Here is a 23609-nt window from a genome sequence, read left to right as displayed (position 1 = left end):
GCCCAAGCCTTATTTTATAGTGTGAATGATTGATAGTTGCCAAACCATCACCACCTCCTTTTGACATGAAGAAACATGCCTTGAATCTAAGGCATCCTTGCATTATGAGCCCCCTGAAAGAGCAGAAGCACATAATTGCTATGAGTGAATGAGCTCCCATCCTTACTTAAGGCACACACAGAAGAGCAGCTCCCTGTTGTATGAGGACTCCCCAGTGCCCTGGGCAGCAGACTCAGAAGTGGACCAGAAGCACTTTTGGTCCACTTCCGGGTCCGCCAGAGAGTGCACTGCCCCTCCGGCTCAGCAACTGGTGCCTCCTGGGTCTGGGGGGCACCTGGGATCCCCCCACAGCTAATCACTGAGCCGGGAGGATGCAGGGGGCCCCCCAGCATGCTCCCCGGCAGAGCAAAAAGTAGCTGGGAAGTACTTCCAGTCTACTTCCAGGTTTGCCGCCGAGCACATGGGCCCCGGGCTCCTGTGGGACTCCCCATGCACCCCAGCATTCACGAGCCACACTGGTACCTTAAGGTATGCAGAAAAATATTTAAAGCTGCGTCTATGTCCGAATCGCTGATTCCCTGAATCAGCATCAGATCTTCAGATTCGGATTCAGCCGAATTGAATCAGGGACAGTGATCCGAATCAACAACTTGAAGCACTGTCCCCAATTCAGGCTGAATCCGAATCGGAATCAAATAGGCCCCGCTTCGCACACCCCTACGGTAACATGCTTTCAGAGGCCAAATCCAGCAAAAATTGTCACTTCTGTCTGCACCCTCATGAAACGCTCTCCAGCATGCAAGGCAGCTCGCTGCCCTGCTTCATGGATCAGGGATTCCTGTAACAGAAAAAACCCCCGAGTATCAGCTGCATCCCTGCACTTGTACACATAACTTAATATACACAGAAGTGGACCAAGTCTGTGAAATGCTCGTATGTCTACGCAGGAGAGAATGGCAATGATTCTAGATACCAAGGCCTAAAATGTTTGAGTTGGTTGCTTAATGAATATCACATAAACCACACTTCAAACACCTAAATAAAAACGTAGCCTAATTTTCAATTCCAGGCCCCAGAGAAGTCAGGCCATATTTATTTAGGTGTTCAACCATAAATGGAGGTGTCTCTGTTGGGGTGATTACAATTTAAAAAAGGAGCAAAACTGTAACTCACTCATACAATTAGTGCCCTTGGTTGTTAAAGCTTAATGTATATTTTGCCTTTTGAGATCAAGTTTGCTTTTTGATATTTATTTCATGCAGAGAAAAATAGACTGGGTCAGTTTCTCTTTGATTTACAGTCACTTTGTAACCAATTTCACTTTCCGGCTTCCCTGCAATAGCGAAATATTGAAAAGTTGAAGTTGTAAATACTACAGGCCCAGAGGCACTTTCACTGTTTCTATTGATTTCTTCTTAATTCAGTGAACTAATATTCTATAAAACCTGCTGTCCCACATTAAATCAGGAGCCAAATTTTACCTACAATATCATTTAGGTAATTGCCTAACTATCGTGTTTTCATTAATCCATCAGTGTCTGTATGTTCAGCATGATGTAAAGACACAGTGAACATGCTGCAACATCATTTTCCTGGAACAGGCTATGTGTAAAATGGAATGCATGGCAAATTGTCTCCCTTGACATATCCTAATCTGGGCAATTAAAAATGATCAAGTGGACTGTTTTTGAAAAGAAAACTACTTCCCTACTTTGAAGAACAGTTTTGTCAGGAGATCAGTTCCTCTCCTGTAGAGAAATATTTATGTACAGTCTACTTTCACTGCACCACTCAACACAGATGACTTTGAACCCTCAGGGCTTTTTTCTGTTACACAACATCCCCATCCCTGATGGAAGAAGCTGCATTCCTTAGCTTGCTTTAAGTACTTGGGATATCATCAGCCGTACACAGGGAGAAAGAGAAGCCTGCCAGCCCTGTATCAGGTCCTGGCATGTGGAAAGCTTTTCAAGTCAGCTTTTTGTTGCATGCCTACACACATATTTAGGTTTGTGCCTGTGATTCTGTGCACGTGATCCCTTGGAGTCTGAGGTCCTCTACCGAGTCACAAAAGCGGAGTAGCCAAAGTATTAGAAGTGCAAATTGCCTTGACCTAACCTTGCCAGCATGCCTCAAACATGAGCTGGATAGGGATCATCTCTGGAGTGCTGTCCAAACTGACAAATTTTATGCTACTTTCTGTGCAGCTGGAAGCTGTAGTGTAGACAGGACTCTGGTGCTTTGCCCCTGCATAATGAGACCAGTGGGCTTCCCTAAGGCCTTACTGAGCCCTCAGCAATTGCATCTCTTCCAATAAATGCGTACACTTGAGACTGGATTGGAACCGATTAGACAATCCTCCCGCGGTAGGAGAAACAGAATCGTGCTGTTACAACAGCTAGGCTTGGTCGGCAGGTATGATGGCTTCCACCAGGGACATCACTAAAAGCCTGAGTTTGTGCTAAAAACCCAGTTTTCTAAGCTGGGATCTGTCAGACTCATCCACTTCGGTAGACTTGGCACAGCAAAGGACATATAATGCACTAATCCAGCAGTTCCCAAGCACTGACAGACTGCAAACCACAATTTAAAACAATACACCCTTAAGTACCACCAGCAAATTTTTGTCATAGAAAGTAATTATAATAAATCTGTTAAAGTGTACCACTGACGGGTTGTCTCCATACCACTGGTGGTACCCATTCCACGGATTGGAAACCACTGCACGAATCTATAGGTTGCAGGCAGAGGCGTAGAGGGCTCCTATAGTCCCTGCGGCAGAGGTTATACCAATCACTGTGGGCAGGAAGGAGGTGTGGAAAAGGAAAGTCTTACCAGCTGCTGCTCTCTGCACGGTGAAGGCAGATGCTACTGGCTGAAGGTAGTGAAGGCAGCTCAGATGGCAGCAGCCCCGTGCCATGGGCTCCCTGGGAGCCACCGCAGGTGTTACATTCACTCCCTCCCACCCCAGATATGGGCGCAGGGCTGCATCCACTGTGACAAAAACTCCCTGGGGTTGAAAGGGGTGGACTATTCCACTGATCCTACTCATCCCCCAAACCCCAGATATGCAGCTGGGTGCCTGGCTCCTATGGTTGAGCAGTGCAGGGCTGCCTTTGTCATGGCAAAGACTCCCGGGAGGGCAATTCTGGTGCCCCCTCCTAGTCAACCCCCCTGAGGCTGATGCCTCCCTTCCCCCCACTCCCTCCATATGCTACTGGTTGCAGGACTTAAATATATTTTTGCCACTCAAGTTAGGGGTGCGACTTGGAACGGATCAAGCAGCGGATGTCAGTCCATAAGAACGTAAGATTTCCCCCCATCACTGCTCCAAGGTGACTGGAACCTTAAAGATTAACTTTATACGCTGCCCGACACCTTGAGTTGAAACAATCACGTTACAAATTGCTGGGATTCCCACAAGGGAGGTGTGTACACAGAGATCTGAGGAGGTGACAAGGGTCATAGACATCACAAACAGAGGGTATCCTCTTTTCCTATGGATAACTGGAGCTGGAAAACTTCCTGTTCAAGACAGTTGGCCTAATCCCCTTGGCTGCAAGCGAGATGAATCACTGAGCATTTCAAAGTGCAGTTAAGTGTTGTATTCTCCCACCTGCCCTCAGACTAACTTCCAAAACAGCCATTTAGGGATGCCAGAGGTTTGCTTGAGGAAGTCTCATGACAAGATGATGCAAACACTCAGGTCTTGCCTAAACTGGTATATGTATAGGCATGGCATGGGCTCACAGGTCTAGAAACAAGTGCAGCTCTCTGCAGTGCTGAAACAGCCTCTCCATTCTTCCTCAGGAGCACGGAGGTAGAACAGCAGCCAGCATATTACCTTTGGTCTGCTTTCACACTGTTGAAAGCAGGTCTAGACAACATGCCTGTGCCCTGTCTACATTAGCATTACCTTCCACTATGCCCTGCATGATGGTGACAGTGGGGAGAGTTCAGAGAGAGAGAAGGAATGGTCTTATAGAGGATATCCTCTTAATCTCTTCCATAAGGGGGCCATCTGTGGGGCTGGCAGATGCCCCGTCTCTGGGATCGAAACTGAGGAAGTCAAACATCCTCTCTCTGAGTTAAACAGACGAGTATTCAAACAGCTTGCGTCCAGCACGATCCATCACCAGCTCCTCTCCCCCTAAAGGTTTAGATGCCTAGAACGTCCTAATCTGGAGGCTGCACTCCTAACTATCACGTTTAATACCCACTGATGGACCTATCCTCTATGAATTTGTCCAAAGCCCCCTTGAACCCATTTAACGTTGAGGCGTAACGTTCAGTCATCACGAACCTACACCTTGCCTTGATCTGACTTGGTGGAAGAATCTGCCTCATGCAACTGCTGTTCTCAGGCTAATGCTGTCCCTGCCACTATTTGCATGGACTTCATACTTAGAGTTGTCTGATTAACAGATTAAACACAATCTTGTTTGACTACATCTGCTGATAAAGCATTCTTTCACACACTTCGATGATAATGATAATTTGTGTGTATATTATGCACATATACAGCTCCTGGTCTTTTCCCTTTTTCTATTTAAGGTACTTTTATGCTTCCATTATCATGGTGTCTGAGCATCTCACATTTGATATATTTGTTCATATAACACCCCATGGGGTAGCAAAGTGCTGTTACCCAAGGCCCAGATTCTCAAAGGTTTTTCAGCACCTAAACGACTGGCCCATGCTCCCAAAGGAAGTCTATAGTACAGCTGGGTCTCTCATGTCTTTAAATGCCAAACAATTAAAACAATATTTTAAATCAGAGAATACCTATGTCTCCCTGTATATCCTATTACCCATCTGGCATCTCAAAGAGGTGGTGCTTCAGTGTCCCACTGTATAGAGTACAGCAGTGTACAGGCTGGTATGCACCTTTACCACTGTGTATCTACCACTGGGGTTTTATATTGCCACCCAGAAGCCTGACATCTAAGCACTCACCAAATAAAAATCAATTACTACTTTAACCATTAGCTTCTGCTGGAAAGGACCATTAAACTACATATCATAGTCCCTCTGCTGCTAGCTGCAATTCACTGCTGGCTCAAGAGGTTAAGGACCTGCATTTCAGGAGCAGGAGTTTCATGTTCTCTCCCTTGGCACAGCATAACTCAGAGCAAGGATTTGTTGTATTACCTGCATTCAGATACATGTGAGATGTCTAAATAGCTTCCTGTACCACCATACGCTCCATCTTTCCTCTAGTATGAAACCTTCCAGACAAGTTGCAATGCATACAAAGGAATCTTATGTGAAATGTTAGTCCAGCTTAAGATGGGATATGATTTTTTTTTAACTTGGTTTAGACAAACTAGTGCAGAAGGTTAAAGCAGTTTAGCTGGGGCTGGTTTGTAACGAGTTATACTCTCTAATGAAACTTTAGAGAGCAGCCGAAACCAGCTAAAAGCATCACACAAGGGGACTGCCCCAATATAACTAATGGGGTTAGTCCCATAAACCAGTGGTCTCTGCTTTTTGTAACACTGTTGTTTGCTCTTTACAGGCAGGGCCAAAAATGCAACCCCTCCTCACCGAGTGATACCATACTTGTGTCAGAGCCAACCTTTCCCTTGAGTTAACAAACTTCTTCCTTTCACTGCCCACAGCTTTCAACACATTTGAATAATGGGCTTCCCCCCACACCACTAAACCTATTCAAGTCTTCAAGCCCAATATCAAAGTCCATTTAAAGGCCATCCAGAAGCTGTTAGCCTGAAGATTGCAGTGATAATTTGGTGAATGGACTTGTCAAACAAATTGCCTTTATTACAGGCTGATTAAATGCAATCAGGGAGAGGGGCTGGTCCCCTTCCTATTCTAGCCCTCATCAGCTCAAACAAATACACCAAGGCAATTAGCAGGCAGGTGACAAAGACAGCTTACATTTTAAACTGGCCATTCCTAAACCACAACAAAAAAAAAAATGCTCTCCCTGTCTTAAAAGTCAAGAAAAGCCTTTGAGGGAAATTCAGGCAAGCTGCAGAGATGTCAAGCGGGCCAGAGGACTCAGGAAAAGATTCATGAATAAACATTTATAGTGTAAGTCCACTGGGGTGGGTGCTAGATCAATCCAAAACAGCCCTCGCCCCAAAGAATGCCAACAAAAACATGGAATGGCTTTTAGTAGTGGGGCGATGGCTGCCATCTTCAGTGACACTGGGCATGGAAACCAGAGGCTTCCAGTGGGAAAGCCTGAGCTCAAGATATATATTCAGTGCTGCAGCAAGTGGAGGCAAGTGGGGCAACTGCCCCAGGCACCGGAGCAAAAAGGCACCAACAGGCGCTACCCAGCTGGGGTGGGTGGGGGGACGGGATGGAGGCATTGGAGAAGAGCAGCTCCCACTGCTGCGTGCACTCCCAGGCAAGCATGGAGGGGCACGTGCCCCCTGGATCTGTGCGTTCCTATGGCACTGTATATATTTGTTGCAAGGGGACTATGATAGCACGTGTCCACTGTGGATCGCTCACAGACTGCGAGACTTGTAGAAGTTATGTTGACCAGCTGAATAGACAAGTAATTGTTCATGGTGAAACTTTCAACCACTACCTTTTAAACAAGTGCTTAGGGCCAAACTGGACCTCATGTTCATATGTATAATCCCAGCAATGAATGAGGTATGCCCAGTGCACCAAACCAGAAGTGGCGCATGCCTCACAGAGCCTACATTAAAGCCTGCCATTCACAGCTAAAGATTCTAGCCTAGCTGCAGTGGCACAGCACCCACTCAGCAGCATAAATAGCTCTGCAGCTTCCCCTGGTTCTAGCCCAGCCTTAGCAACATAACTGACTTCCAATGCAGACAAAGCCAGATGCTACTGCAAACTGTGTAGACGACATCTGACAAATACAAAGGGTAGGATATGCTGAGAAATTCAAAGATGAGGATAATTTGGTGTTACAGTTGAATCACTCTGCCCACCCCAGAACCCTGCTGTCTTCAGTTGGGCTATATCACACAGATATCAGGACCAACCCTTAGCCTTGGAGAGGTTACTCTCTATTAATCCCACTGACACTATGATTTCATTTACAAACCACATGAGTTCTCTGCCTCAGCAAATGCACTTTTGTGCAGAAGCCAGTACAATATGCCCCTGATTTCAACAGGTGCCTCTGAGAGGTACAATGAAATAATCAGCAATTGATAAACCAAATTCTACCCTTGTCCAAATGGCAGGTATTTTATTTTGATACCAAACCTCACTGCAAGCTTCAAAAAACCAAAAGAAATATGTTTTTAGAATAACAAGAATCAACAAGTATGCAGTCAGCATTCCCTTGGCTCCCTCCTTACCAAATCCAGGGTCCCAAAGGTGTATTGGGAGATCCAGGAGTCCAGTTTTCTAGCCTGCCCTTTCCCACAGGCTACAGAGGTGATGGTGAACACTTCAGATCCTCTACATCATTAATGTTTGTAAAACATTGAGGCCTTGGGTTGGAAGTTCAGATGACATAGAAAGAATAGAGGTGAAACAGCCTAGACATAAAATCCACTTCTGCTACAACCTGGGGTTTGGCTCACAGCTTTCCCTCTTTTGGCAGAAGATGGAGATGCAGGACCACTGCCGGGAGATGAGATGCAGAAGCTACAGGAGTGAGCAGAGCTGGATTCCCAACCTAACGGACACATTGATCAGAGGCTCTTTGCTATTAGACCAGATCACACAAAGCACACTGACCGATGTGCAGCTCCAGGCTGTAACTCATGGCACTTCACTTCCCTTCCCTTCCTTTTCCTCCCCCTTCATGCAGACAGCACTGGGGGCCCCGATCAGACAGAAGTTAATGAAGGTACACTACTTCGGAGCGCCTTCATCTGAGCCCTCATTATGCGAGGGGTAATTTGTTGTGTGATCGGGCACTTTTAAAGCACTCTGCAGCCATGCATTTCTGTCAGGGTATGGCTGTGGAGTGCTTTCAAGGGGCTGATCATGTGACAAACGTCACTTCTGTCAGTGCTCAAAGTGGTGTAAATACAGAGACTAGTCAAGACAGTGGCTTCTGCCTTCTTTGTCTCCGTGTCTGGAGACTGCCGGGTAACGCCTCCCTCCCACAAACACGAATGTTTAAAGACCCATTAAAGAAAAATAAAACCTTCAGAATGCCTCACATAGCTCAAATAGTTCCAGAACAGGGATTTTTATTTTTTTTCCCTCTCAGATTACAGCCGCCCAGTGTTGACTCCCCCAGAATTCATTCAGGATTATTTTTAAACATTCAAGCTGAACAAGCAGTAAAGGTAAAGCATAAACATGAAGCAATAGGGGCCAGCAGCGAGGGTCCAGAGAGAGTGACAAGAGTCCTGTGTCAGCCCCATGTGCCAAGTAAGCAAGACCCACGGCTGTCGCATGCTGCATGCAGGCTGGGCCTGGTGCCTGGAGTGCTGCACAGGAGGGTGGCTCCAGTCTGGGTCACAAAAAGGCCCAGCAATTTTCATCCAGCCTTTGGAGTGCGATAAATTTGACCCCCCTGGTCTAACCTGGTGGCAAACTACATTGTCAAGCCTGATACAGCCACAAGACACACCACCCTAATCTCCTACAGGTAAAGCAGGGGGCCCACAATGCCCAACTGTACTGCTGCAAAAGCTGTTATAATATTCTTGTGAGCAGAGCCGGCCTGAAGGAAAACGCAGCAGGCTGGGCAAACTTGTATTTTGATGCCCCCTGCATCCTCCCTCTAAAGCCGTGCTGGACTGGACGAGGCGCAGTCCAGCAGGGCTCCTCCTGAGCAGCTGGGCTTGGCCCCACTCCTGCCACTGCCTGGGGCAGAGTAGGGCAGGGGGAGAGCACTGGGGTGCGTGCGTGCGTGCATGCAACTCCCATAGTCCATACCGCTCTGACCGTGGGGTAAAATTCCTTCCTGACCCCAACTATGGTGATTGGTCTGACCCTGAGTGGAGGGGCAAGACCCTCTAGCCAGGAACTTCCAGATTTTAGTCCCAGCAGCAGCACTGCACACCCGGGCAACAGGCACCAGCCCCGGCTGCAGCCAACACCCAGTGCTTCTGTTGCTAAAGCCAAAGTCTATACAAGAAGTGCAAAATCAGCTCCTAATTCCCATCCTTCCTCAACAAGCCCTGGTAGTTGTTTGCCCTACATGCAATGCTGCTATTCCATACAGTCCTGAAGGGGCAGGTATTTGAATGGGTTCAGGTCCTTCCCACCCCAAGTGAGCAGCTGATGAATTTCTGGGAAAGTCCATGGCAGGAAGGGGAAGGAGTATAACCTTCTGTTGGTCAACAGTAACAGTCAGAGATTGTCCTAAACAGGCGTTAAAGGAACCCCATCAAATCCAATCCAGTTCAGACCAACTCAGCTAGGATGAAGGTGACTGCAACACAAAGCATCAACCAGAGACGGTGAGCATGTTTTGAGCTGGTCTTCAGTGTTAGGTCTCTTTTCCCTTGAGAATTCAAATAAAGACCTTGGGTGGAAGAAGAATGTAATATAATGGCTTCATGGGTCTCCCACTGACCTTTGCCAGCTAAATCCCTAAGATGGCCCTTTCCAGCTAGGCCAACTAGGAAGCCACATGCCCTGCTCTCCTAGCCATGGTAACAATGGCCGAACAGCAAGAAACCAAACCTGCATGCAGATCACTTTGAAGAAAGGCTCCGACTTGTTATCCAAAAGTGTGACAACACCTCATTCTCAAAAGGCAGCAATCAAGAAATGCAGCTTAATAGTAACATCAGAGCCAGTAATAAAAATAAGGCAAATCTAGCTACCCGAGTACTTTTACTGTGCAAAAATGGGTATCTTACACCAGATGTTAGTCCTTAAGAGAAGACTGGCCCTCGCTAGAGAAAGACCACATTCAGCCAGGATGCTGGACATACATGAAGTGGGCTGAGAATGAGAATGGTAATAGGATAAGAAAACCACCCAGGAGGGAATCACTTGCTTTAAGTGCTAGGTATGGCTAGGAAAAATACTAGATTTTTATCTAGCACCTTCATCCTGCAGATACCAAACCATTTAATTTACAAAACAGAGTTCTGGTGGCAACCACAGTGCTTTAGGCTCGGTCCATACCCAATAGCAAGGCATGTTCCAGTCCTACATACCACAATCCACAGGACAAATGAAAGTCCCAATCATGCTACACCCGTGCTGTATCTCTCAAGATATGCGAGGCTCCAGGCAGGAAGAGGAATAACAATATACAGATAGCCTATTTGCTTGCTTGTTTTAATGCCACATACAGGGAATGTGCAGCAATGTGGGTAGCAGAGGGGATCTCACTGAAGAAGTCCACAGGGAAGCTCTGCAGGACCAAGGCCACCCTGTGGGGGTTACAGCCCACGTTTCAAAACCCAGGCATCACAAAGCTAAGGCTTAGACCACCAACCCATCCCCTCTGCTTTAACTAGCAACACTTCAGTTGAAAACAGCTACTCCATAACATAAGGTTTTGTTATCCACCCCCTCCCCAGCCCTTTTCAGAGATGTGGCATCCTTTGCCTTTGCCAGCATCCCTAAACAATATTGAATTCATTTCCTTTTTCTCACTGCTTTGCCATCAGCTTTGTATCCCTTTACTACAGGGTGTATTCATTCATGCCAGTGCCCAAGGCTACTACGTAATGCTTCCCAACAAGGTAAACCGGGATCTAAAGGATCTGTATTTCAGATGGGGTCAGTAGTTTCTGGATTAGGACTCACCCGTAAGCAAAACACATTCTCAGCGGTATTGTCTGAGTATTAGCCAACCCCACACACACCCACTCTGTCCAACGTGCCTTCAGTGATGGATGCAGAGGAAGCTCAAAGCTAAAGAAACTTAAAGAAGAGGGGGAGAGAAACACACTACAAACTGGAAGTGCCTCAGCTCCTTCCATTCACAGGCAGATCCCCTTTGAAAGGCAGTCACAGAATTGATCTGCCCCCAAAAAAGGCTGAATTACAGGCAGGTCAGTCCCTTCAACCCACTTTAAGTAAAAGACTTAAAACTACTGTACCCTAGTCTCCAACTTCTCACTAAACATCCCCTTTAGAAGCACAATTCTCTCTGCAATATGCAAATGCCCTGGCCACCAAGACCCAGCGCTTTAATGTTGGGAGGCATTGAAATTACAACCGTCCGCTTCAGTCTAAACCCTTTGGTGACACACAGTTCTCACTAATGATGTGTTGCCACCAACAAACAGTAATTGAAAGCTCTTACTCTCCAGAAAGTTTTATAACAATCTTTTATAAAACATGCTGAACTGGATCCTCGCTCCAACAGCCACCAGTTGCAGTCGAAGCGAGAAAGGGCATTCTGCAGTCAATACAGCTCGATCACTTATTCTTGATCTACTGCAAAATTAGTTATTTATTTATTTTATATGGGCCGGATTTGCTTTGACATACAGACATCCACAGGGTACAGCAGTAGAAATCTGATTTTAATGTGACTAATACAGCAATACATTGTTAAAAGACTTGTATCATATTTCACATCTGCAGAGGGATGAACACTTACCTGTGCAAATGGCATGACTTAGGCTATGGAAATATTAATTTCCCATTTTCAAAGGTAATGAGTCTGAATAGTTTCTGAGTTTTGTTCAAGTAGATGTGGGGTCAGATTCTGATTCAGTTAGGGGATGTAGTATCTTACCTTGTGACTACTCCCCCTGACTGCAAAGGACTGTTGGCACGTGGAAAAAAAAAATTTAGTCTGATTCAGGGTATAAGAAGCCAACTTACAACAAAAAAAACCTCAGTTGTGCTGTGGTAGCTTCAATTTGCATCCAAGAACTTCTCAGCCCTTTACACCAATCCTGTTTACTTTCTCAAGCAAACTTATTCCCATCCCTCACCACAAACACCAATATAAACTGAGGCGAGTTTACAGTCATTTCTCTTCCCCTTGTTTCCTTCCCATGATGATTCAAAAAACTCTTCTGCTGAATTATTTTTCCTGGGGTTTGTTAAGAAAGTTTTTAACGAACTGAAATCCTCTTACTGAAGATCCTTTTCAACCCATTATTTTAAAAGGATTAAAACTGCTGCCTGCCTCACTATTTCAAACCTACTGCATCCCTTTCCCTCGGGCTGCCCCCTCAGGGGGCTTATTCATAGCAATTACTGATCAATAAATGCAGGCAGAGAAGAGGAGTCTCTCCTACCTGAAAAGTCTGAAGAAGTCTTAGCCAAGTTGCTGAAAGCTGTCAAGCACATGAGTCCCACGAGCAAGGCAGACACATCTGGGCTCATCCTTAAATATCCTATGCCTGGTTTTCCTTTAGAGAAAAGCAATCACTTTCTCCCCCCGGTTGGATACTCCTCATTGCAGAGAGATCACTATTAGTCCCATTGCACGTGAATGAGCACAGCAAGTAGCCAGGAAGCAGAAGCACACACTACACACAAAGCACACAGTACACGTACACATACACACACACACACACGCCCACACACCCCTGGGAATGAATGAATCTCTGAGTGAAACTAACAAATGAGACAGACCTACCTGGTCTTGGCGGAGTTCCCAGGGTCCTAGAGCCCATCACTTCCAATTCCTCACCAGCCGCAGAGCACAGCATGGGCTGCAAGTGCCAAGCAGACAGGAAGAAGCCACATTAGATGCAAAGAGTTAATCCAGGCTGAGCATGTGAGAGGTTTATTTTACATGCAAGTACCCTGGATCATTCTGGATTGGTAGTTTGGAAAAATCCACCTGATTTTACTACATCCTTCGAAATCCTCTCTGTCCCAAGTGCACAAGGGACTACAGGAGGAAGGTACCGCAGCTATGTTCACAATGGCACCCCTAAACGAGAGACGTATATTCAGAAGCCTGGATCACTTGTTGCTTCCACTGAAATCAATACAAGATTCATAGTGGTATGACCCCGCAACAAGATGATCCCTCAAACATTTTCCACCTCCGATCCCAGTGCTGCAGGGCTGAGTGGACTTTAGGGGCTCCTCATTGGCACCAGAGAGACAACCCACATCAAGCTCATTGCAGCATCACCAATCTCCCCCGCAGCCAGTAGAATACCACATTTCCTGCAGCACAGGCAGCCTCCTCTTGTATGTGGTTCATATTTCCACACTTAGTACCAGCACTACTGGTGTGCATGCAAGAACGTCTTCCCCTTTTGTGCTAGTCCAACACAGCACGAGCAGCACCACCATAGTCAAGATCTCAGACAGGGCAGAGAACATTAGCAGCCGGAGTCAGCTTTAGCATTTCTGGTAACTCTGCAAAAGGATCTTTAGCCAGTCCCTTCCCTCCATCAAGGGTAAAGGAAAGACTTGGTGTGAGGAATTGGGGGTGGCTGGGTACTAAGCTGAAGGTTGAGATTTATTTATTTTTTATTTAATTTGGCCAAATTAGCCAAAACTAATTCCAAATCCAAGAGTGCAAAACTGTAAGGGGCCCTACTACTGGCAAACATCCTCTACCACACCTGGGGCTTCAGATGTTTCCAAAACCTTTAGTGGGCATCCTACTTGTAGGCCCAAGCTTGGGTTCAGATGCCCCTGAGTTGTGCTTGCCCTTAGCCATAAGGCCCTTGGAGCAAGCAAAGGAGGAGACTCCCATTTCCATAAACTGGGCTTAAAGCCTGCACCTTGGCAGGTATTGAACCACACCAGAAGAGCAGTTCTCCCAGGGTGAGGTTCAGGAAAATGCCTTCTTGGACACAGATGCATGACATTTCCCCTGCCAGTTTAAGAAGCCACTACGCTTGTCCTGAACCTTCAAGAGGCCGAGAAGTTGAATCTTGAGATACACCATCCAGATTCAATTGACAGAAACAGCACATGTGAACATGGTAAAGACCAGCAAACCTTCAGCCTGAACACAGCCCAGCTCCCTATTCCCCTGAGCAATGCCTTTCATTCTCACCATGAAAGGAAAAGGCCTAAACGGATCTTTGTCAGTTCAAATGAAAGCTGGGATCTTTCCCTCCCAACATCCATCTCCGCAGCTCCCCAAGAATGGGAACTCGGTCCCCCTACAGACCAAGCTTCATGACCCCCAGGCCTGCCACCGTCCAAAGCCTGCAGTTCCAGCAGCGCCAACTCACCGAGACAAGGGAAGCAGTTGTGGAAACACCAGCAAGATCAGGTTCTAGATACTGTAAGTAAAATTACCAGCCTGAAGCCCAGCTGCCAGCATCAGGCCCTTTATATTCATAGAATCAGGGTATTGGTCCATGGTTAGGTATATTTTTATTTTGCTGTGTTTGCTTCTTTTTTTAAGAAACTTTTTTTAGCACCTGGGCTGGAACAACATGCTCAGGTGAAAATGGCAGCTGGCTCGTATTCCTGTGACAAGCCCAGCCATGAGGAATTAGGGGAAACTTTCCAGAAATAGCTACCTTTGTATTAAAAACAAGCAGAAGAAAGGTCAGCCCCAGATCCCAGAGTGTAAACACCCGAAATCTGGTCACCCCCACCACTCTGCTAGCTGTCAGAGCGGAGGCAGGCTGGCGGCAGGGTTGCTCGTGAATGATGCTTTCAAGCTTGGAACTGTAAATTAAGCATTTTCACAGGAGGTTAAAGAGGGCCTGTGTGGAGCGCAGTGTCCCATCAGGGATCTACGTGCTTGGATCCTATCCACACACATACATCCCCTGCCCTGTGACTTCAGCACAGGGTCCAGACATGCAAAACTCCTGGTAGGCAAGCAAAACCCTGACAATATCCATCCTCTCCCCAGCTTCCCTACCACACTTCACATCTCTTGAAACTCCCATCCCAGATGCTGAGTCTGCCTGCCCCATAAGATGAAGAGCTATTAACTCAGTGAGCTATTTACGATGATGCCAGAGGGGACCTGTTTCAGGTTATTCGGGGCAAAAACCCCAGGTGGCCCATCCAAGCTGAGACAGAAGTCTAGTGACGACTGCCATGAATGCATTATCAGCCTGCATGGCTGTTACATTCGATGAGCTACTAAGAGCAACTGTAATTTCTATCCCATCTGTTGCTCCGGTTCTTGCTCAGATAGAGAGGTATTGCTGTATCCTTTACATACGAGGTAAACAGCTCGGTAGCAGGACTACCCAAAGGCAACAAAGCCTCTAGAAACTCCCAACTGCTCCTGTGACAGCTTAGAAAGTGAAGCAGTTAACACCCTTTGCTTGAAACAGGCCACCCAGTTAGCAGGTGTTGATTTTACTGATTAATGCATAATTAGGTTCTGCTGACTCCATGAATGATCTAAAGGGGATGAGAATGACCGGAGAACAAAGGCGTTGAGGTCCTAAGTCAGGAATCTGAGGAGCAGGGAAACCTGGGGAGCCTGCGCTGACCCTGTATTATTGTGAATAATGCCAGGTCACAGGCAGCGGGGAGTTTGTATCTCTCTGTGGTCCCCGAGCTTTGTCTTTAAGTGGGTTTGGAAATATGCCTGTGAAAAAAAGAGACAGAAATCACTCTCATCGAAAAGAAGAGGTGCATCAGCCAGACAATTCGGCTTAACCTGATCTCCATAATGCCCCTATTCCCGCGGGAACCAAGAAGCATCAGCTGATTACTGCAAACAAAAAGTGGCCACCTGTGCCAACTGCTGCAGAGAGGGAGGGTTATTCCTTCATTGTGGGTTGTCCCATGAGATGCACGTTAATTGGGGATCACAAATCTGTAACTTCCTTGTGAGGAAAACAGATATGGAAATTCAGTGGTTCCTCCCAATATGTCTCCCCAAAGACCCACCAACAGTGATACACATGTCATGTGCCTTGTTTGTGGGTTAGAAATATGGATGAGCAGACAAATCAGAAGGGAAACCCCCCCAATAAAGCCTATGGCCATGAAAGCAGGGTCCAATCACCCAGCAGAGGATAAAATCAGGCATGAAACATATACTGCTTTTGACCTATTTGTTCCATTGCTCATGCTATGCAGTTAGACTATCATTTCGTACTCAGTCCATGAAGCTGTCAAGCTGAGATGTATTTAAATGTACTTCTTCCATGCCAGGATATGTAAAACTCTGTATACAAGTCCAGTTCTGATCCTGTGCTCTTGACTTGATGTGTTCACTAAACCTCAGGAATATGCGCGTCGAAGCCACCAATGTGTCTCTAAAAATTGTGGAAGTTGGAAGGCTGAAGTTCATAATGGCATAAACATAGAGGACAGGGCCTGACTTCCAGAGGTGCTGAGTTGAAGGCAAGAGGAGCTGTGAACGCTCAGCTATTCTGATAAGTGGGGTCACTGGGCACCTATACATGTGATGAAGCTCTTCTCCAATGTGCACTAAATAACATGCATCAGATCAGGCTTAATTAATACAGTCTGCAACCTATCTTCATGGTGTGGGTTTGGTAAAATGGCTTTGCAATGCTACATGACCAAGTTACACAGCTGGATGCCAGCTCCACACTGGATCACTCAGGGGACAGGACAATGACGGTGCCCTCACTCCCCCCACCCCTGTTTTGTGTGTGTTTTTTGTTTCAGGCATTGTGCCTGATCATTGTGTGATTAGATTGATTGCCAAGTTTCTACAGGACGGGTCAGACAAACACGTATCTAAGATGGTTGGGCTAGGAATGATACTGCCTTTCTCAGGGTGTTGCACTAGATGACCTGCTGAGATCCCTTCTAGCCCTAATTGCCTTTGATTGCCTCTGGATATGAAGATGATGACTCGCTGTGACTTAAAAACATTTCTTCTATGAAGCAAACACTAGAAAGAGGTAGCCAAACAAGGAAACAGAAGACTCTCATCCTTTTTAAAAATATTGTTAAAAATGCAGCCAGTGGGTTTACAAGGCTGCTGGGAACTGAAGGATTCAGGATGAAGTCTATGTTTTTCCCCATATAAAATAAAGGAAGTGACACACAAGGATTTAAAAAAAAGGAAAATAGATTACGGCAAGAAGGAAGAAGAAAGGGAAGGAGGAGTATCGGATGGTGAACTTTCCCCTCTGCTTTCATTACTTTAATTGGAAGCTTAACCCACTGATGAGTACAAGCTGTGGTACCAACTTCCATGCAACTGATCTACAGAAAATATAAGCTGATTACAGCTCCAGTTAAGGTTACAACTTTGGCCTTGCAATAGCCAGTGTCTTGGCTAAGAGGCTGGAGAATCAGTTGAAGACCTCCAGAGATAGAGAGCTGCTAAATTCTGAGCTGAAGAACCGGGTTTTGGTAGCTGGGGCAGTAACAGGCTCACACTTCATGTGTCTGCACTAATGAGAAGTTGTAACACTTCTCATTAGTACATAATAAATGTAGTAAAATCTCAAAGCACATTAGGAAGGAATTCAGTGTCATTAAACCCCATTTATAGAGGGAGAAGCTGAGGCATGGGGCAGTGAAGTGGGTTGTCCAAAGTCATTCAACAGGTAGTGGCCAAGCCAGGAACAGAGCTCAGTGCACCTGAGTCCCAGTGCAATGCATCATCCAGTAGGCAACACTACCTCTCGCATCTGTACCAGCATAATCATATTGCTATCCATGTGCAAATCCGCAATATCGTATTTCCACAATATCATATGTCCACGGTAGATGTTGGGTTGCTACTTAATACCAGTATAGTTAAAGAAGGAAAACTGTTTGGGGTAGATAAGCCCTAACTGGTATAAGTAGGTGTGACTCTTGTGAGTAGTCCCATTAAAGCAGATGGAATTTACTCATCTGAGAAAAGGATTTGCACATGGATTTGAAGGCTCAAGCTCATAACACAATAAAGTTTTATAAAGGTTTCTAAAGGAACAATAAAAGGGGTCTTGTGAGGAAAAACTTAATGTTTTCGTACATTAAGTCTAAGAAAAGCAGCTGCACAAAATCTTTGAAACATCCCTCAAAAAGCTGATCTTCTGACATATTTTTGTTTCATTAAACTGATCCAGTTTTTGCAAAACAATTATGAAATCCCAAGAGGTATACTAAAGACAAGGGGTTTTTTTGAGTTAACATAATCTTATTGTTGCTTAAACATTAGAGCAAAAGCCACAATGAGGGATACACTTTCACAGTAGAATATGGGAAATATTGCGTGTTTTGATACCAAATCCTCCATCTTGTGGAAAATTTTGCAAACAAGCACAATTTGGGCTTTGCAAAATGATCCAGAATGAGGGTTAAGCTATTTTTCCACATGTTTATACCAAGTAACTAATACTGAAGCCTCTCTCAGCTGGCAATTTCTTTATAGTAACAAAATATGGGTTGTAATAGTCTGTAAAGCATGATGCTATTTCTGGTTTTAATGTTACCCAAGATAATTTGCTGCCCAGAGTTCAGAGGACTTCAAGCACAAGATGAAGACTTGAGAGATTTGGGTCATATGCTATACATAAACTCTCTTTGTGATCATGGACAAGGAATTATGGCCTGCTTCAGTGGCAGATGAAATCACCCAGGATTTTTATGCTACTCTCAGTAAGCATTTAATGAGATCCTTAGCCTCTCTGGCTAGAAACAGAAGTTGCACATAAACCCGTAGAATTGATCAGAAACCGATTCAAAACTGTAACAACAGAAGTTCAATGCACATGAACCACTTTCAAAATGCCTGAAACCAATTTAAGATAAACCTGGATAGATGTAGTATCAGACTTAAATGATTTAGTTTGAATCAGTTTATTAAACTTCTGTCCCAGGGTGTTTACACAAGTTACATTTGTTGTGCAATCTGGCCCCTGACAACACTCTACAGCCATGACATAACACATGCTCATGGCTGTAGAGCACTTTTTAAATGGCTAATCATGCAAAAAATTAACCCTTGATCAATCAGCTATTAGCTTAGGGAACTTTTGTTCACGTTCCCTGGAGGGTTAATTTTTCACATGCTGGGGCTGGGCTCAGGAAAGCACCAGCCCAGCCCAGTCCTTGGGGCTGTCACAGAGAGGAGAAAGTCACCTCCCTGTGCAGCATGGGAGGGAGGGGAGCAGGAAGGGAGCAGCTACAGCCACCAGCTAGGCTTTGCCATGGACAGAGCTGAGGGAGGGAAGCAAGAGCTGCCTTGCCTCATGGGCCCCCTCAGCTATCCCAGTTGGGGTACTGGGGGGAGCTGGGCCAGGCTTACAAGGTGAGGGGGCTCTATACTATGCTTCCCCGCTCCAGACATGGCAAAGCCCAGCTGGTGGCTGCGTGCTGCCCACTTTCACTCCACCTTCCCCTCAATCCCCTGCTCCCCGCCCAAGCCTCTTGACAGGGGCAGCACACAGCTGCCAGCTCAGCTTTGCCCTGGCCAGAGCAGGGGCCAGGAGGAAGGCGGGGCTGGGAAGAGGGGCATTTTGGCAACCTCCTGGGAGACTGATGGAGCATCCCTACCTGCTGACCAGGTAAATAACAGTTGGGCTGGGGGGGCTCTAACTCATGGTACTTTGAATAAAGCACCATGAGTTAGAGCGTCTCCCCTAAACTTCTGTTGGCACCCCTAGATCCCCTCCAGATTCAAGTTAACTCACAGTTCCCCAGTATCCCAGGATGCTTTATACCTCCCCTGCAAGCCCCACCTCTCAGTGTGGGCAACCTAGTCTTAGCCCAAGCTGTTTGCTCTAGTCCCACGGGGAGGCATGCTTTAGTGGCCCCCAGCTTCTGGCCTGGGGCGCTGCAGGCATGTGGCTGCGTTTCCAGAATCAAAAGTGAACGTCTGTTCACTTGCAAATCAGTTCAGTCTACCCAGTTTAAACTAACCTGCAAAGATTGAGTCAATTCAGCCTCAGGCTTTTTGACTGCCCGTGTCAGGCCACGCTCCAGTGCCCCCCCTGCGAGCACTGTCTGGGGAGTGGGGCCGCCAACAAAAGCGGCTGTGCCGCTTCTGGAAGTGTCTACAGCTGCACCTGCTTTTCAGTGAGTGAAATCGGGGGCAGGGAACCCCCCGGTCAGCATGATCAGCTGCCAGGGGATGCCCCCCTCTGAGCAATGTGATCAGCTGCCAGGGGACGCCCCCCGCACCTTACCCCTGGTCACTGACTGGTGTCAGGGGGTATGTGACTCAAGAGGTACCACTCACACATGCTCTGTGCCTTTGCTTCTGATGTGTAAAACAGGGATAATAATTCTTTGTTCCTCTGACTCTTGTTGATTTTGCTTATTTAAATTGGCAAGGCAGGGACAGTCTTCTGTGCAGCACCAAACACTGTGGGGCCCTTATCTCAGTGGGCTTCTAGGTGCTGCTAGAAACTTTCAGCCATACAAGGACATTGATGGCAAGAGGTGGCTTTTCTCCCGACTCCCTCCACAACTCCGAAGGGCAGTGGTTCTCAACTTTGCCAGACTCAAGCACCCCCCTCCATAACTTTCTGGAATTGAGTGGCACCCTTTATTTAAGAACTGATTTATTTCTCACACTGCATAACCTCCTCAAATCCTGCAGCACCCTAAAGGGTTCATGGGACAGCAGGGTGGGCAGGGCACCCTGAGAGCATGGTCTTGGAGCTGGCAGGATGCTCAGCAAGGCAGTTTGTGGACCTTGGTGTGGGTCATTAGCAGGGATCCTGGTTTTCTCTGATAAAAAAAACCCAAAATTCTCTGATTTAAACCCCCTCCCCCCCACACACATTTTTCTATGATTAAAACAAAATGCCATATCAATCCAAATAATATATAGTGCTATTCTGTTTTAATAATGGAAAAATATGGATTTGGGGGGATTTTTTTAAATCAGAGAATTTTAGAATTTTTTTATCAAAGAAAACCAGGATCCCTGGTGATCAGTTCGCTGCAGGGGGCTGAGAGTGGTGGCTGGTGCAGAGGCTGGTACCAGCTGAAGGCAGCAGGGACAGACCCCTGCCATGCCCCCCTCTTTCCACAGTCTGCCCCCTTCTCTGCCTGGGAGGGTGCGTATGGCCCCTGCTACTGTGCCTGCCCCTCCAGGGCCTTGAATCCTGGTGCCTGAAGTCACCACTCTCTGCAGCCCCTACTGCCAACTCCAGGAGCATACGAAGAGCAAGGGAATAAGCTGAAAAAGCACCCCGTGCCCACCCAGTCGTGGCAGACCGTGCTGCTCGGAGCACAGAGGCCGGGAGTACAGGGGCTGCCAAGGGGTAGGGGTAGCAGCTCCTTTCTCCTGCTGCTCCCATGCTCCTGGAGCTGATGAGAGGGGCTACAGAGGGTGCTGCCAGGATACTAGGGAAGGCAAAGGGTGCCTGTCATGTGGAGAAGCCAGAGTTTACCTCTTCTCCCAGGGGCTGGGCACCGCAGCAGCCTTCAAAGGAGCTCATGGCACCCCAGGGTTCTGCAGCACCTTGGCAGAGAACTTCATAGAACTTCATATGGGATGATGGTACCTGCTGACTTTTCTGCCACCATAGCCTACTTTTTTGGTATATCCTAGGCCTGCTAAGAAATGCTTTGCTTGCATGCTCATGTTTGTCTGTGCTTAAAGTGCAGGGTCTTTCCAATTTGTAATATTTCCCTTCTCAAGTTCAAATTCCACCCATCCCATTTCCCCCCTCCTCCCTTCATTTTGACGATAGAGCATTTTTTCTGTGTTTTGACCCAGCGTCGCTGAAATGTTAAACGCTTGTTAATTTTGGTGGGAGCCAGGTTCTCCCTCCGGCTGCAATTGCTTGGCAGTTCTCACCAGCAGCTCTGAATCTCACAAGGGAAAAATGATTCCTAAGCACTATTATGAAAATCAGATGTCAACTCAGTGAGGGAGACACTCAATCTCAAAGCAATGCTACTAACAGGGAGCCCATGGGATCAAGTCCAATCTTTCCTCTGGTGTGGACTTGGTTTTGATAGTGCAAGTGTTTTGTCCACTGCCCTCCCCTCCTTGATTTCATGGTTGTGCAAAGCTTTCCTTGTTCACTATCACATATAACTTCCCTGGGGCAGCTAACTGATTACATGGGAAAGCAATATCAGGAAAGTATGTAAGTTGCCTTATACTCTGATCCAACGGATGCTTGAGCATGTGCTTGACTTCTATTAGCCTTCATGTTTGTAGGATGGGGCCACTAGCCACAGGCTTTTTCTAATCTAGTGTTTAAAAGTGTGATACTAGACTGCATCAGCAACCTTAGTATTGGCTTAACTGCAGCTAGTCTTGTTCTGGAAGTTGTTATTTCAGCAAGGTGGCTAGTATACTCTACTAAACTGTTAAATCCAAGTCTAGACAAAGCCTTGTTTTCTTCCTTTTATTAAAGTATGGTAATCACTTGATCTCCTTTTCCTCTTCATGCCATATGCTCCTCCCCATCAGCTCTGTCTTTTGGAGCTGGAGCAAGGGAACTGGCTCGCTGTGCCCTGCCAGCTCTCTGCAGATCAGTGACAAGTACTCAGAGACCACTGTGAATGAATCACTGACCCCCCCAAATTTACAAGACCTGGGGCTTTATAAATCCAAGTGTAAATAGAAATGTATTTATGAAATACACTTAAAGAAATTGAATGAAAACACAATGGGAAGGATTTAAGCTTTCCTTGAAAGGGAGTAAACCCTGACCATTTCTGCATTAGAAACTTTTGCTGCCAGAACTTTTCAGGTTACAGCTGCCAATAAGGTTGTGTCGCTGCACCACGGATTCACTTGGAGGCTTTGGTTGGTACTGCAAGTGGCTGCATCAACAGAAGACTCAGTACACTGTGGCTGGAAAGCCAGACTCACAGATGCTCACATCGCCACATCCCTGAGTTTTGCTGGCTTATATCAAAAGATGTGCGGAAACCCAAGTCAACCTGCAGCAACAAAAGGCACAAACAAAACTGACAAACTTGTATAGTCCTACACACAAGAGGATTCTGCTATTGCATGGTACGTAAGTAATGCATGTGCTTATAGACAGAAATCAAACTCACCCCTCTGGTCTCACTGTCCCAAGGATGGGAAAGGCAGAAAGCAAACATGTAGCACAAATGGTGAAAAATCAATGCAACTTGAAAAATGCATTTGGCTTCAAGAAGCTAAGACATTTCTAGCAAACAGCACAGGAGGGTTTCTTACACTCTTTAATCCTATCAACCTTCCTTGAAGTGTGAGGCATGCTCCAGGACCCAACGTAGGAACTTTAGGAATTTGATATTCATGTATTCAGCAACTTCTCACTGCAAACATTTACTGTGGTTGCACATTCGCCTTTTAAATAAAATTATTTCCTGAATAACTCTTTACACCAGATTTCTTCACTGTCTGCAAGCTCCCTGAAGGCTTAAAGCTAAAAGGTGCTTCAGGATGTAGCACATGATGGATATATCTTGCCGTTGATCTGGTCAACTTCACTGCATATGTTTCTCCCAACTTCGCCTCTTATTCTTCTACTGTGCCACGTTCTTTCTTTTAAGGTTTGACTCTTTCTTGTTTTTCCTGATAATCCTCAATTAAATCCTGTGTCGAACTTTCTTTCTGTCATTACAACTTCCAGGTATCCAGGTTTTAGCTGTATTGTCCTAATTGTCATTATAACATTTTATTATTATATTATATTATATTTTCATTATAACTTTATAACTATTGATTGTCATTATAACTGATTGTCATCCTGATTGTTATTATAACTACAAACGTGAGAGAGTCCAGAGGAGAGCCACGCGCATGATCAGAGGTCAGGAAAACAGATCTTACGATGACAGGCTGAGAGCCAGGGGTGATCTGATGGCCACCTATAAGTTTATCAAGGGTGACCACCAGGATCTGGGGGAACGTTTGTTCACCAGAGCACCCCAAGGGATGACTA

At 46.2% G+C, this 23609-nt stretch overlaps 1 protein-coding gene across 1 annotated transcript in view; it reads right to left on the bottom strand.

Annotated features, from left to right (window-relative positions):
- LOC109311468 (protein eva-1 homolog C-like) overlaps positions 1 to 12415 on the bottom strand; it is a 303458-nt gene extending 291043 nt beyond the window's left edge. Inside the window, exon 1 of the mRNA XM_019537109.1 lies at positions 12135 to 12415. Coding sequence (XP_019392654.1) covers positions 12135 to 12222 — 88 coding nt within the window. The 5' untranslated portion in view covers positions 12223 to 12415. The remainder of the gene's footprint in view (positions 1 to 12134) is intronic.
- Positions 12416 to 23609: the final 11194 nt, after the last annotated feature.

This window comes from Crocodylus porosus, unplaced genomic scaffold, assembly GCF_001723895.1.
Source record: "Crocodylus porosus isolate Cpor-Errol unplaced genomic scaffold, CroPor_comp1, whole genome shotgun sequence".
NCBI classification, from domain to species: domain Eukaryota; kingdom Metazoa; phylum Chordata; order Crocodylia; family Crocodylidae; genus Crocodylus; species Crocodylus porosus.
The sequence above is the reverse complement of the archived record's forward strand: the minus strand, read 5'-3'. Positions and strand labels throughout refer to the sequence as shown.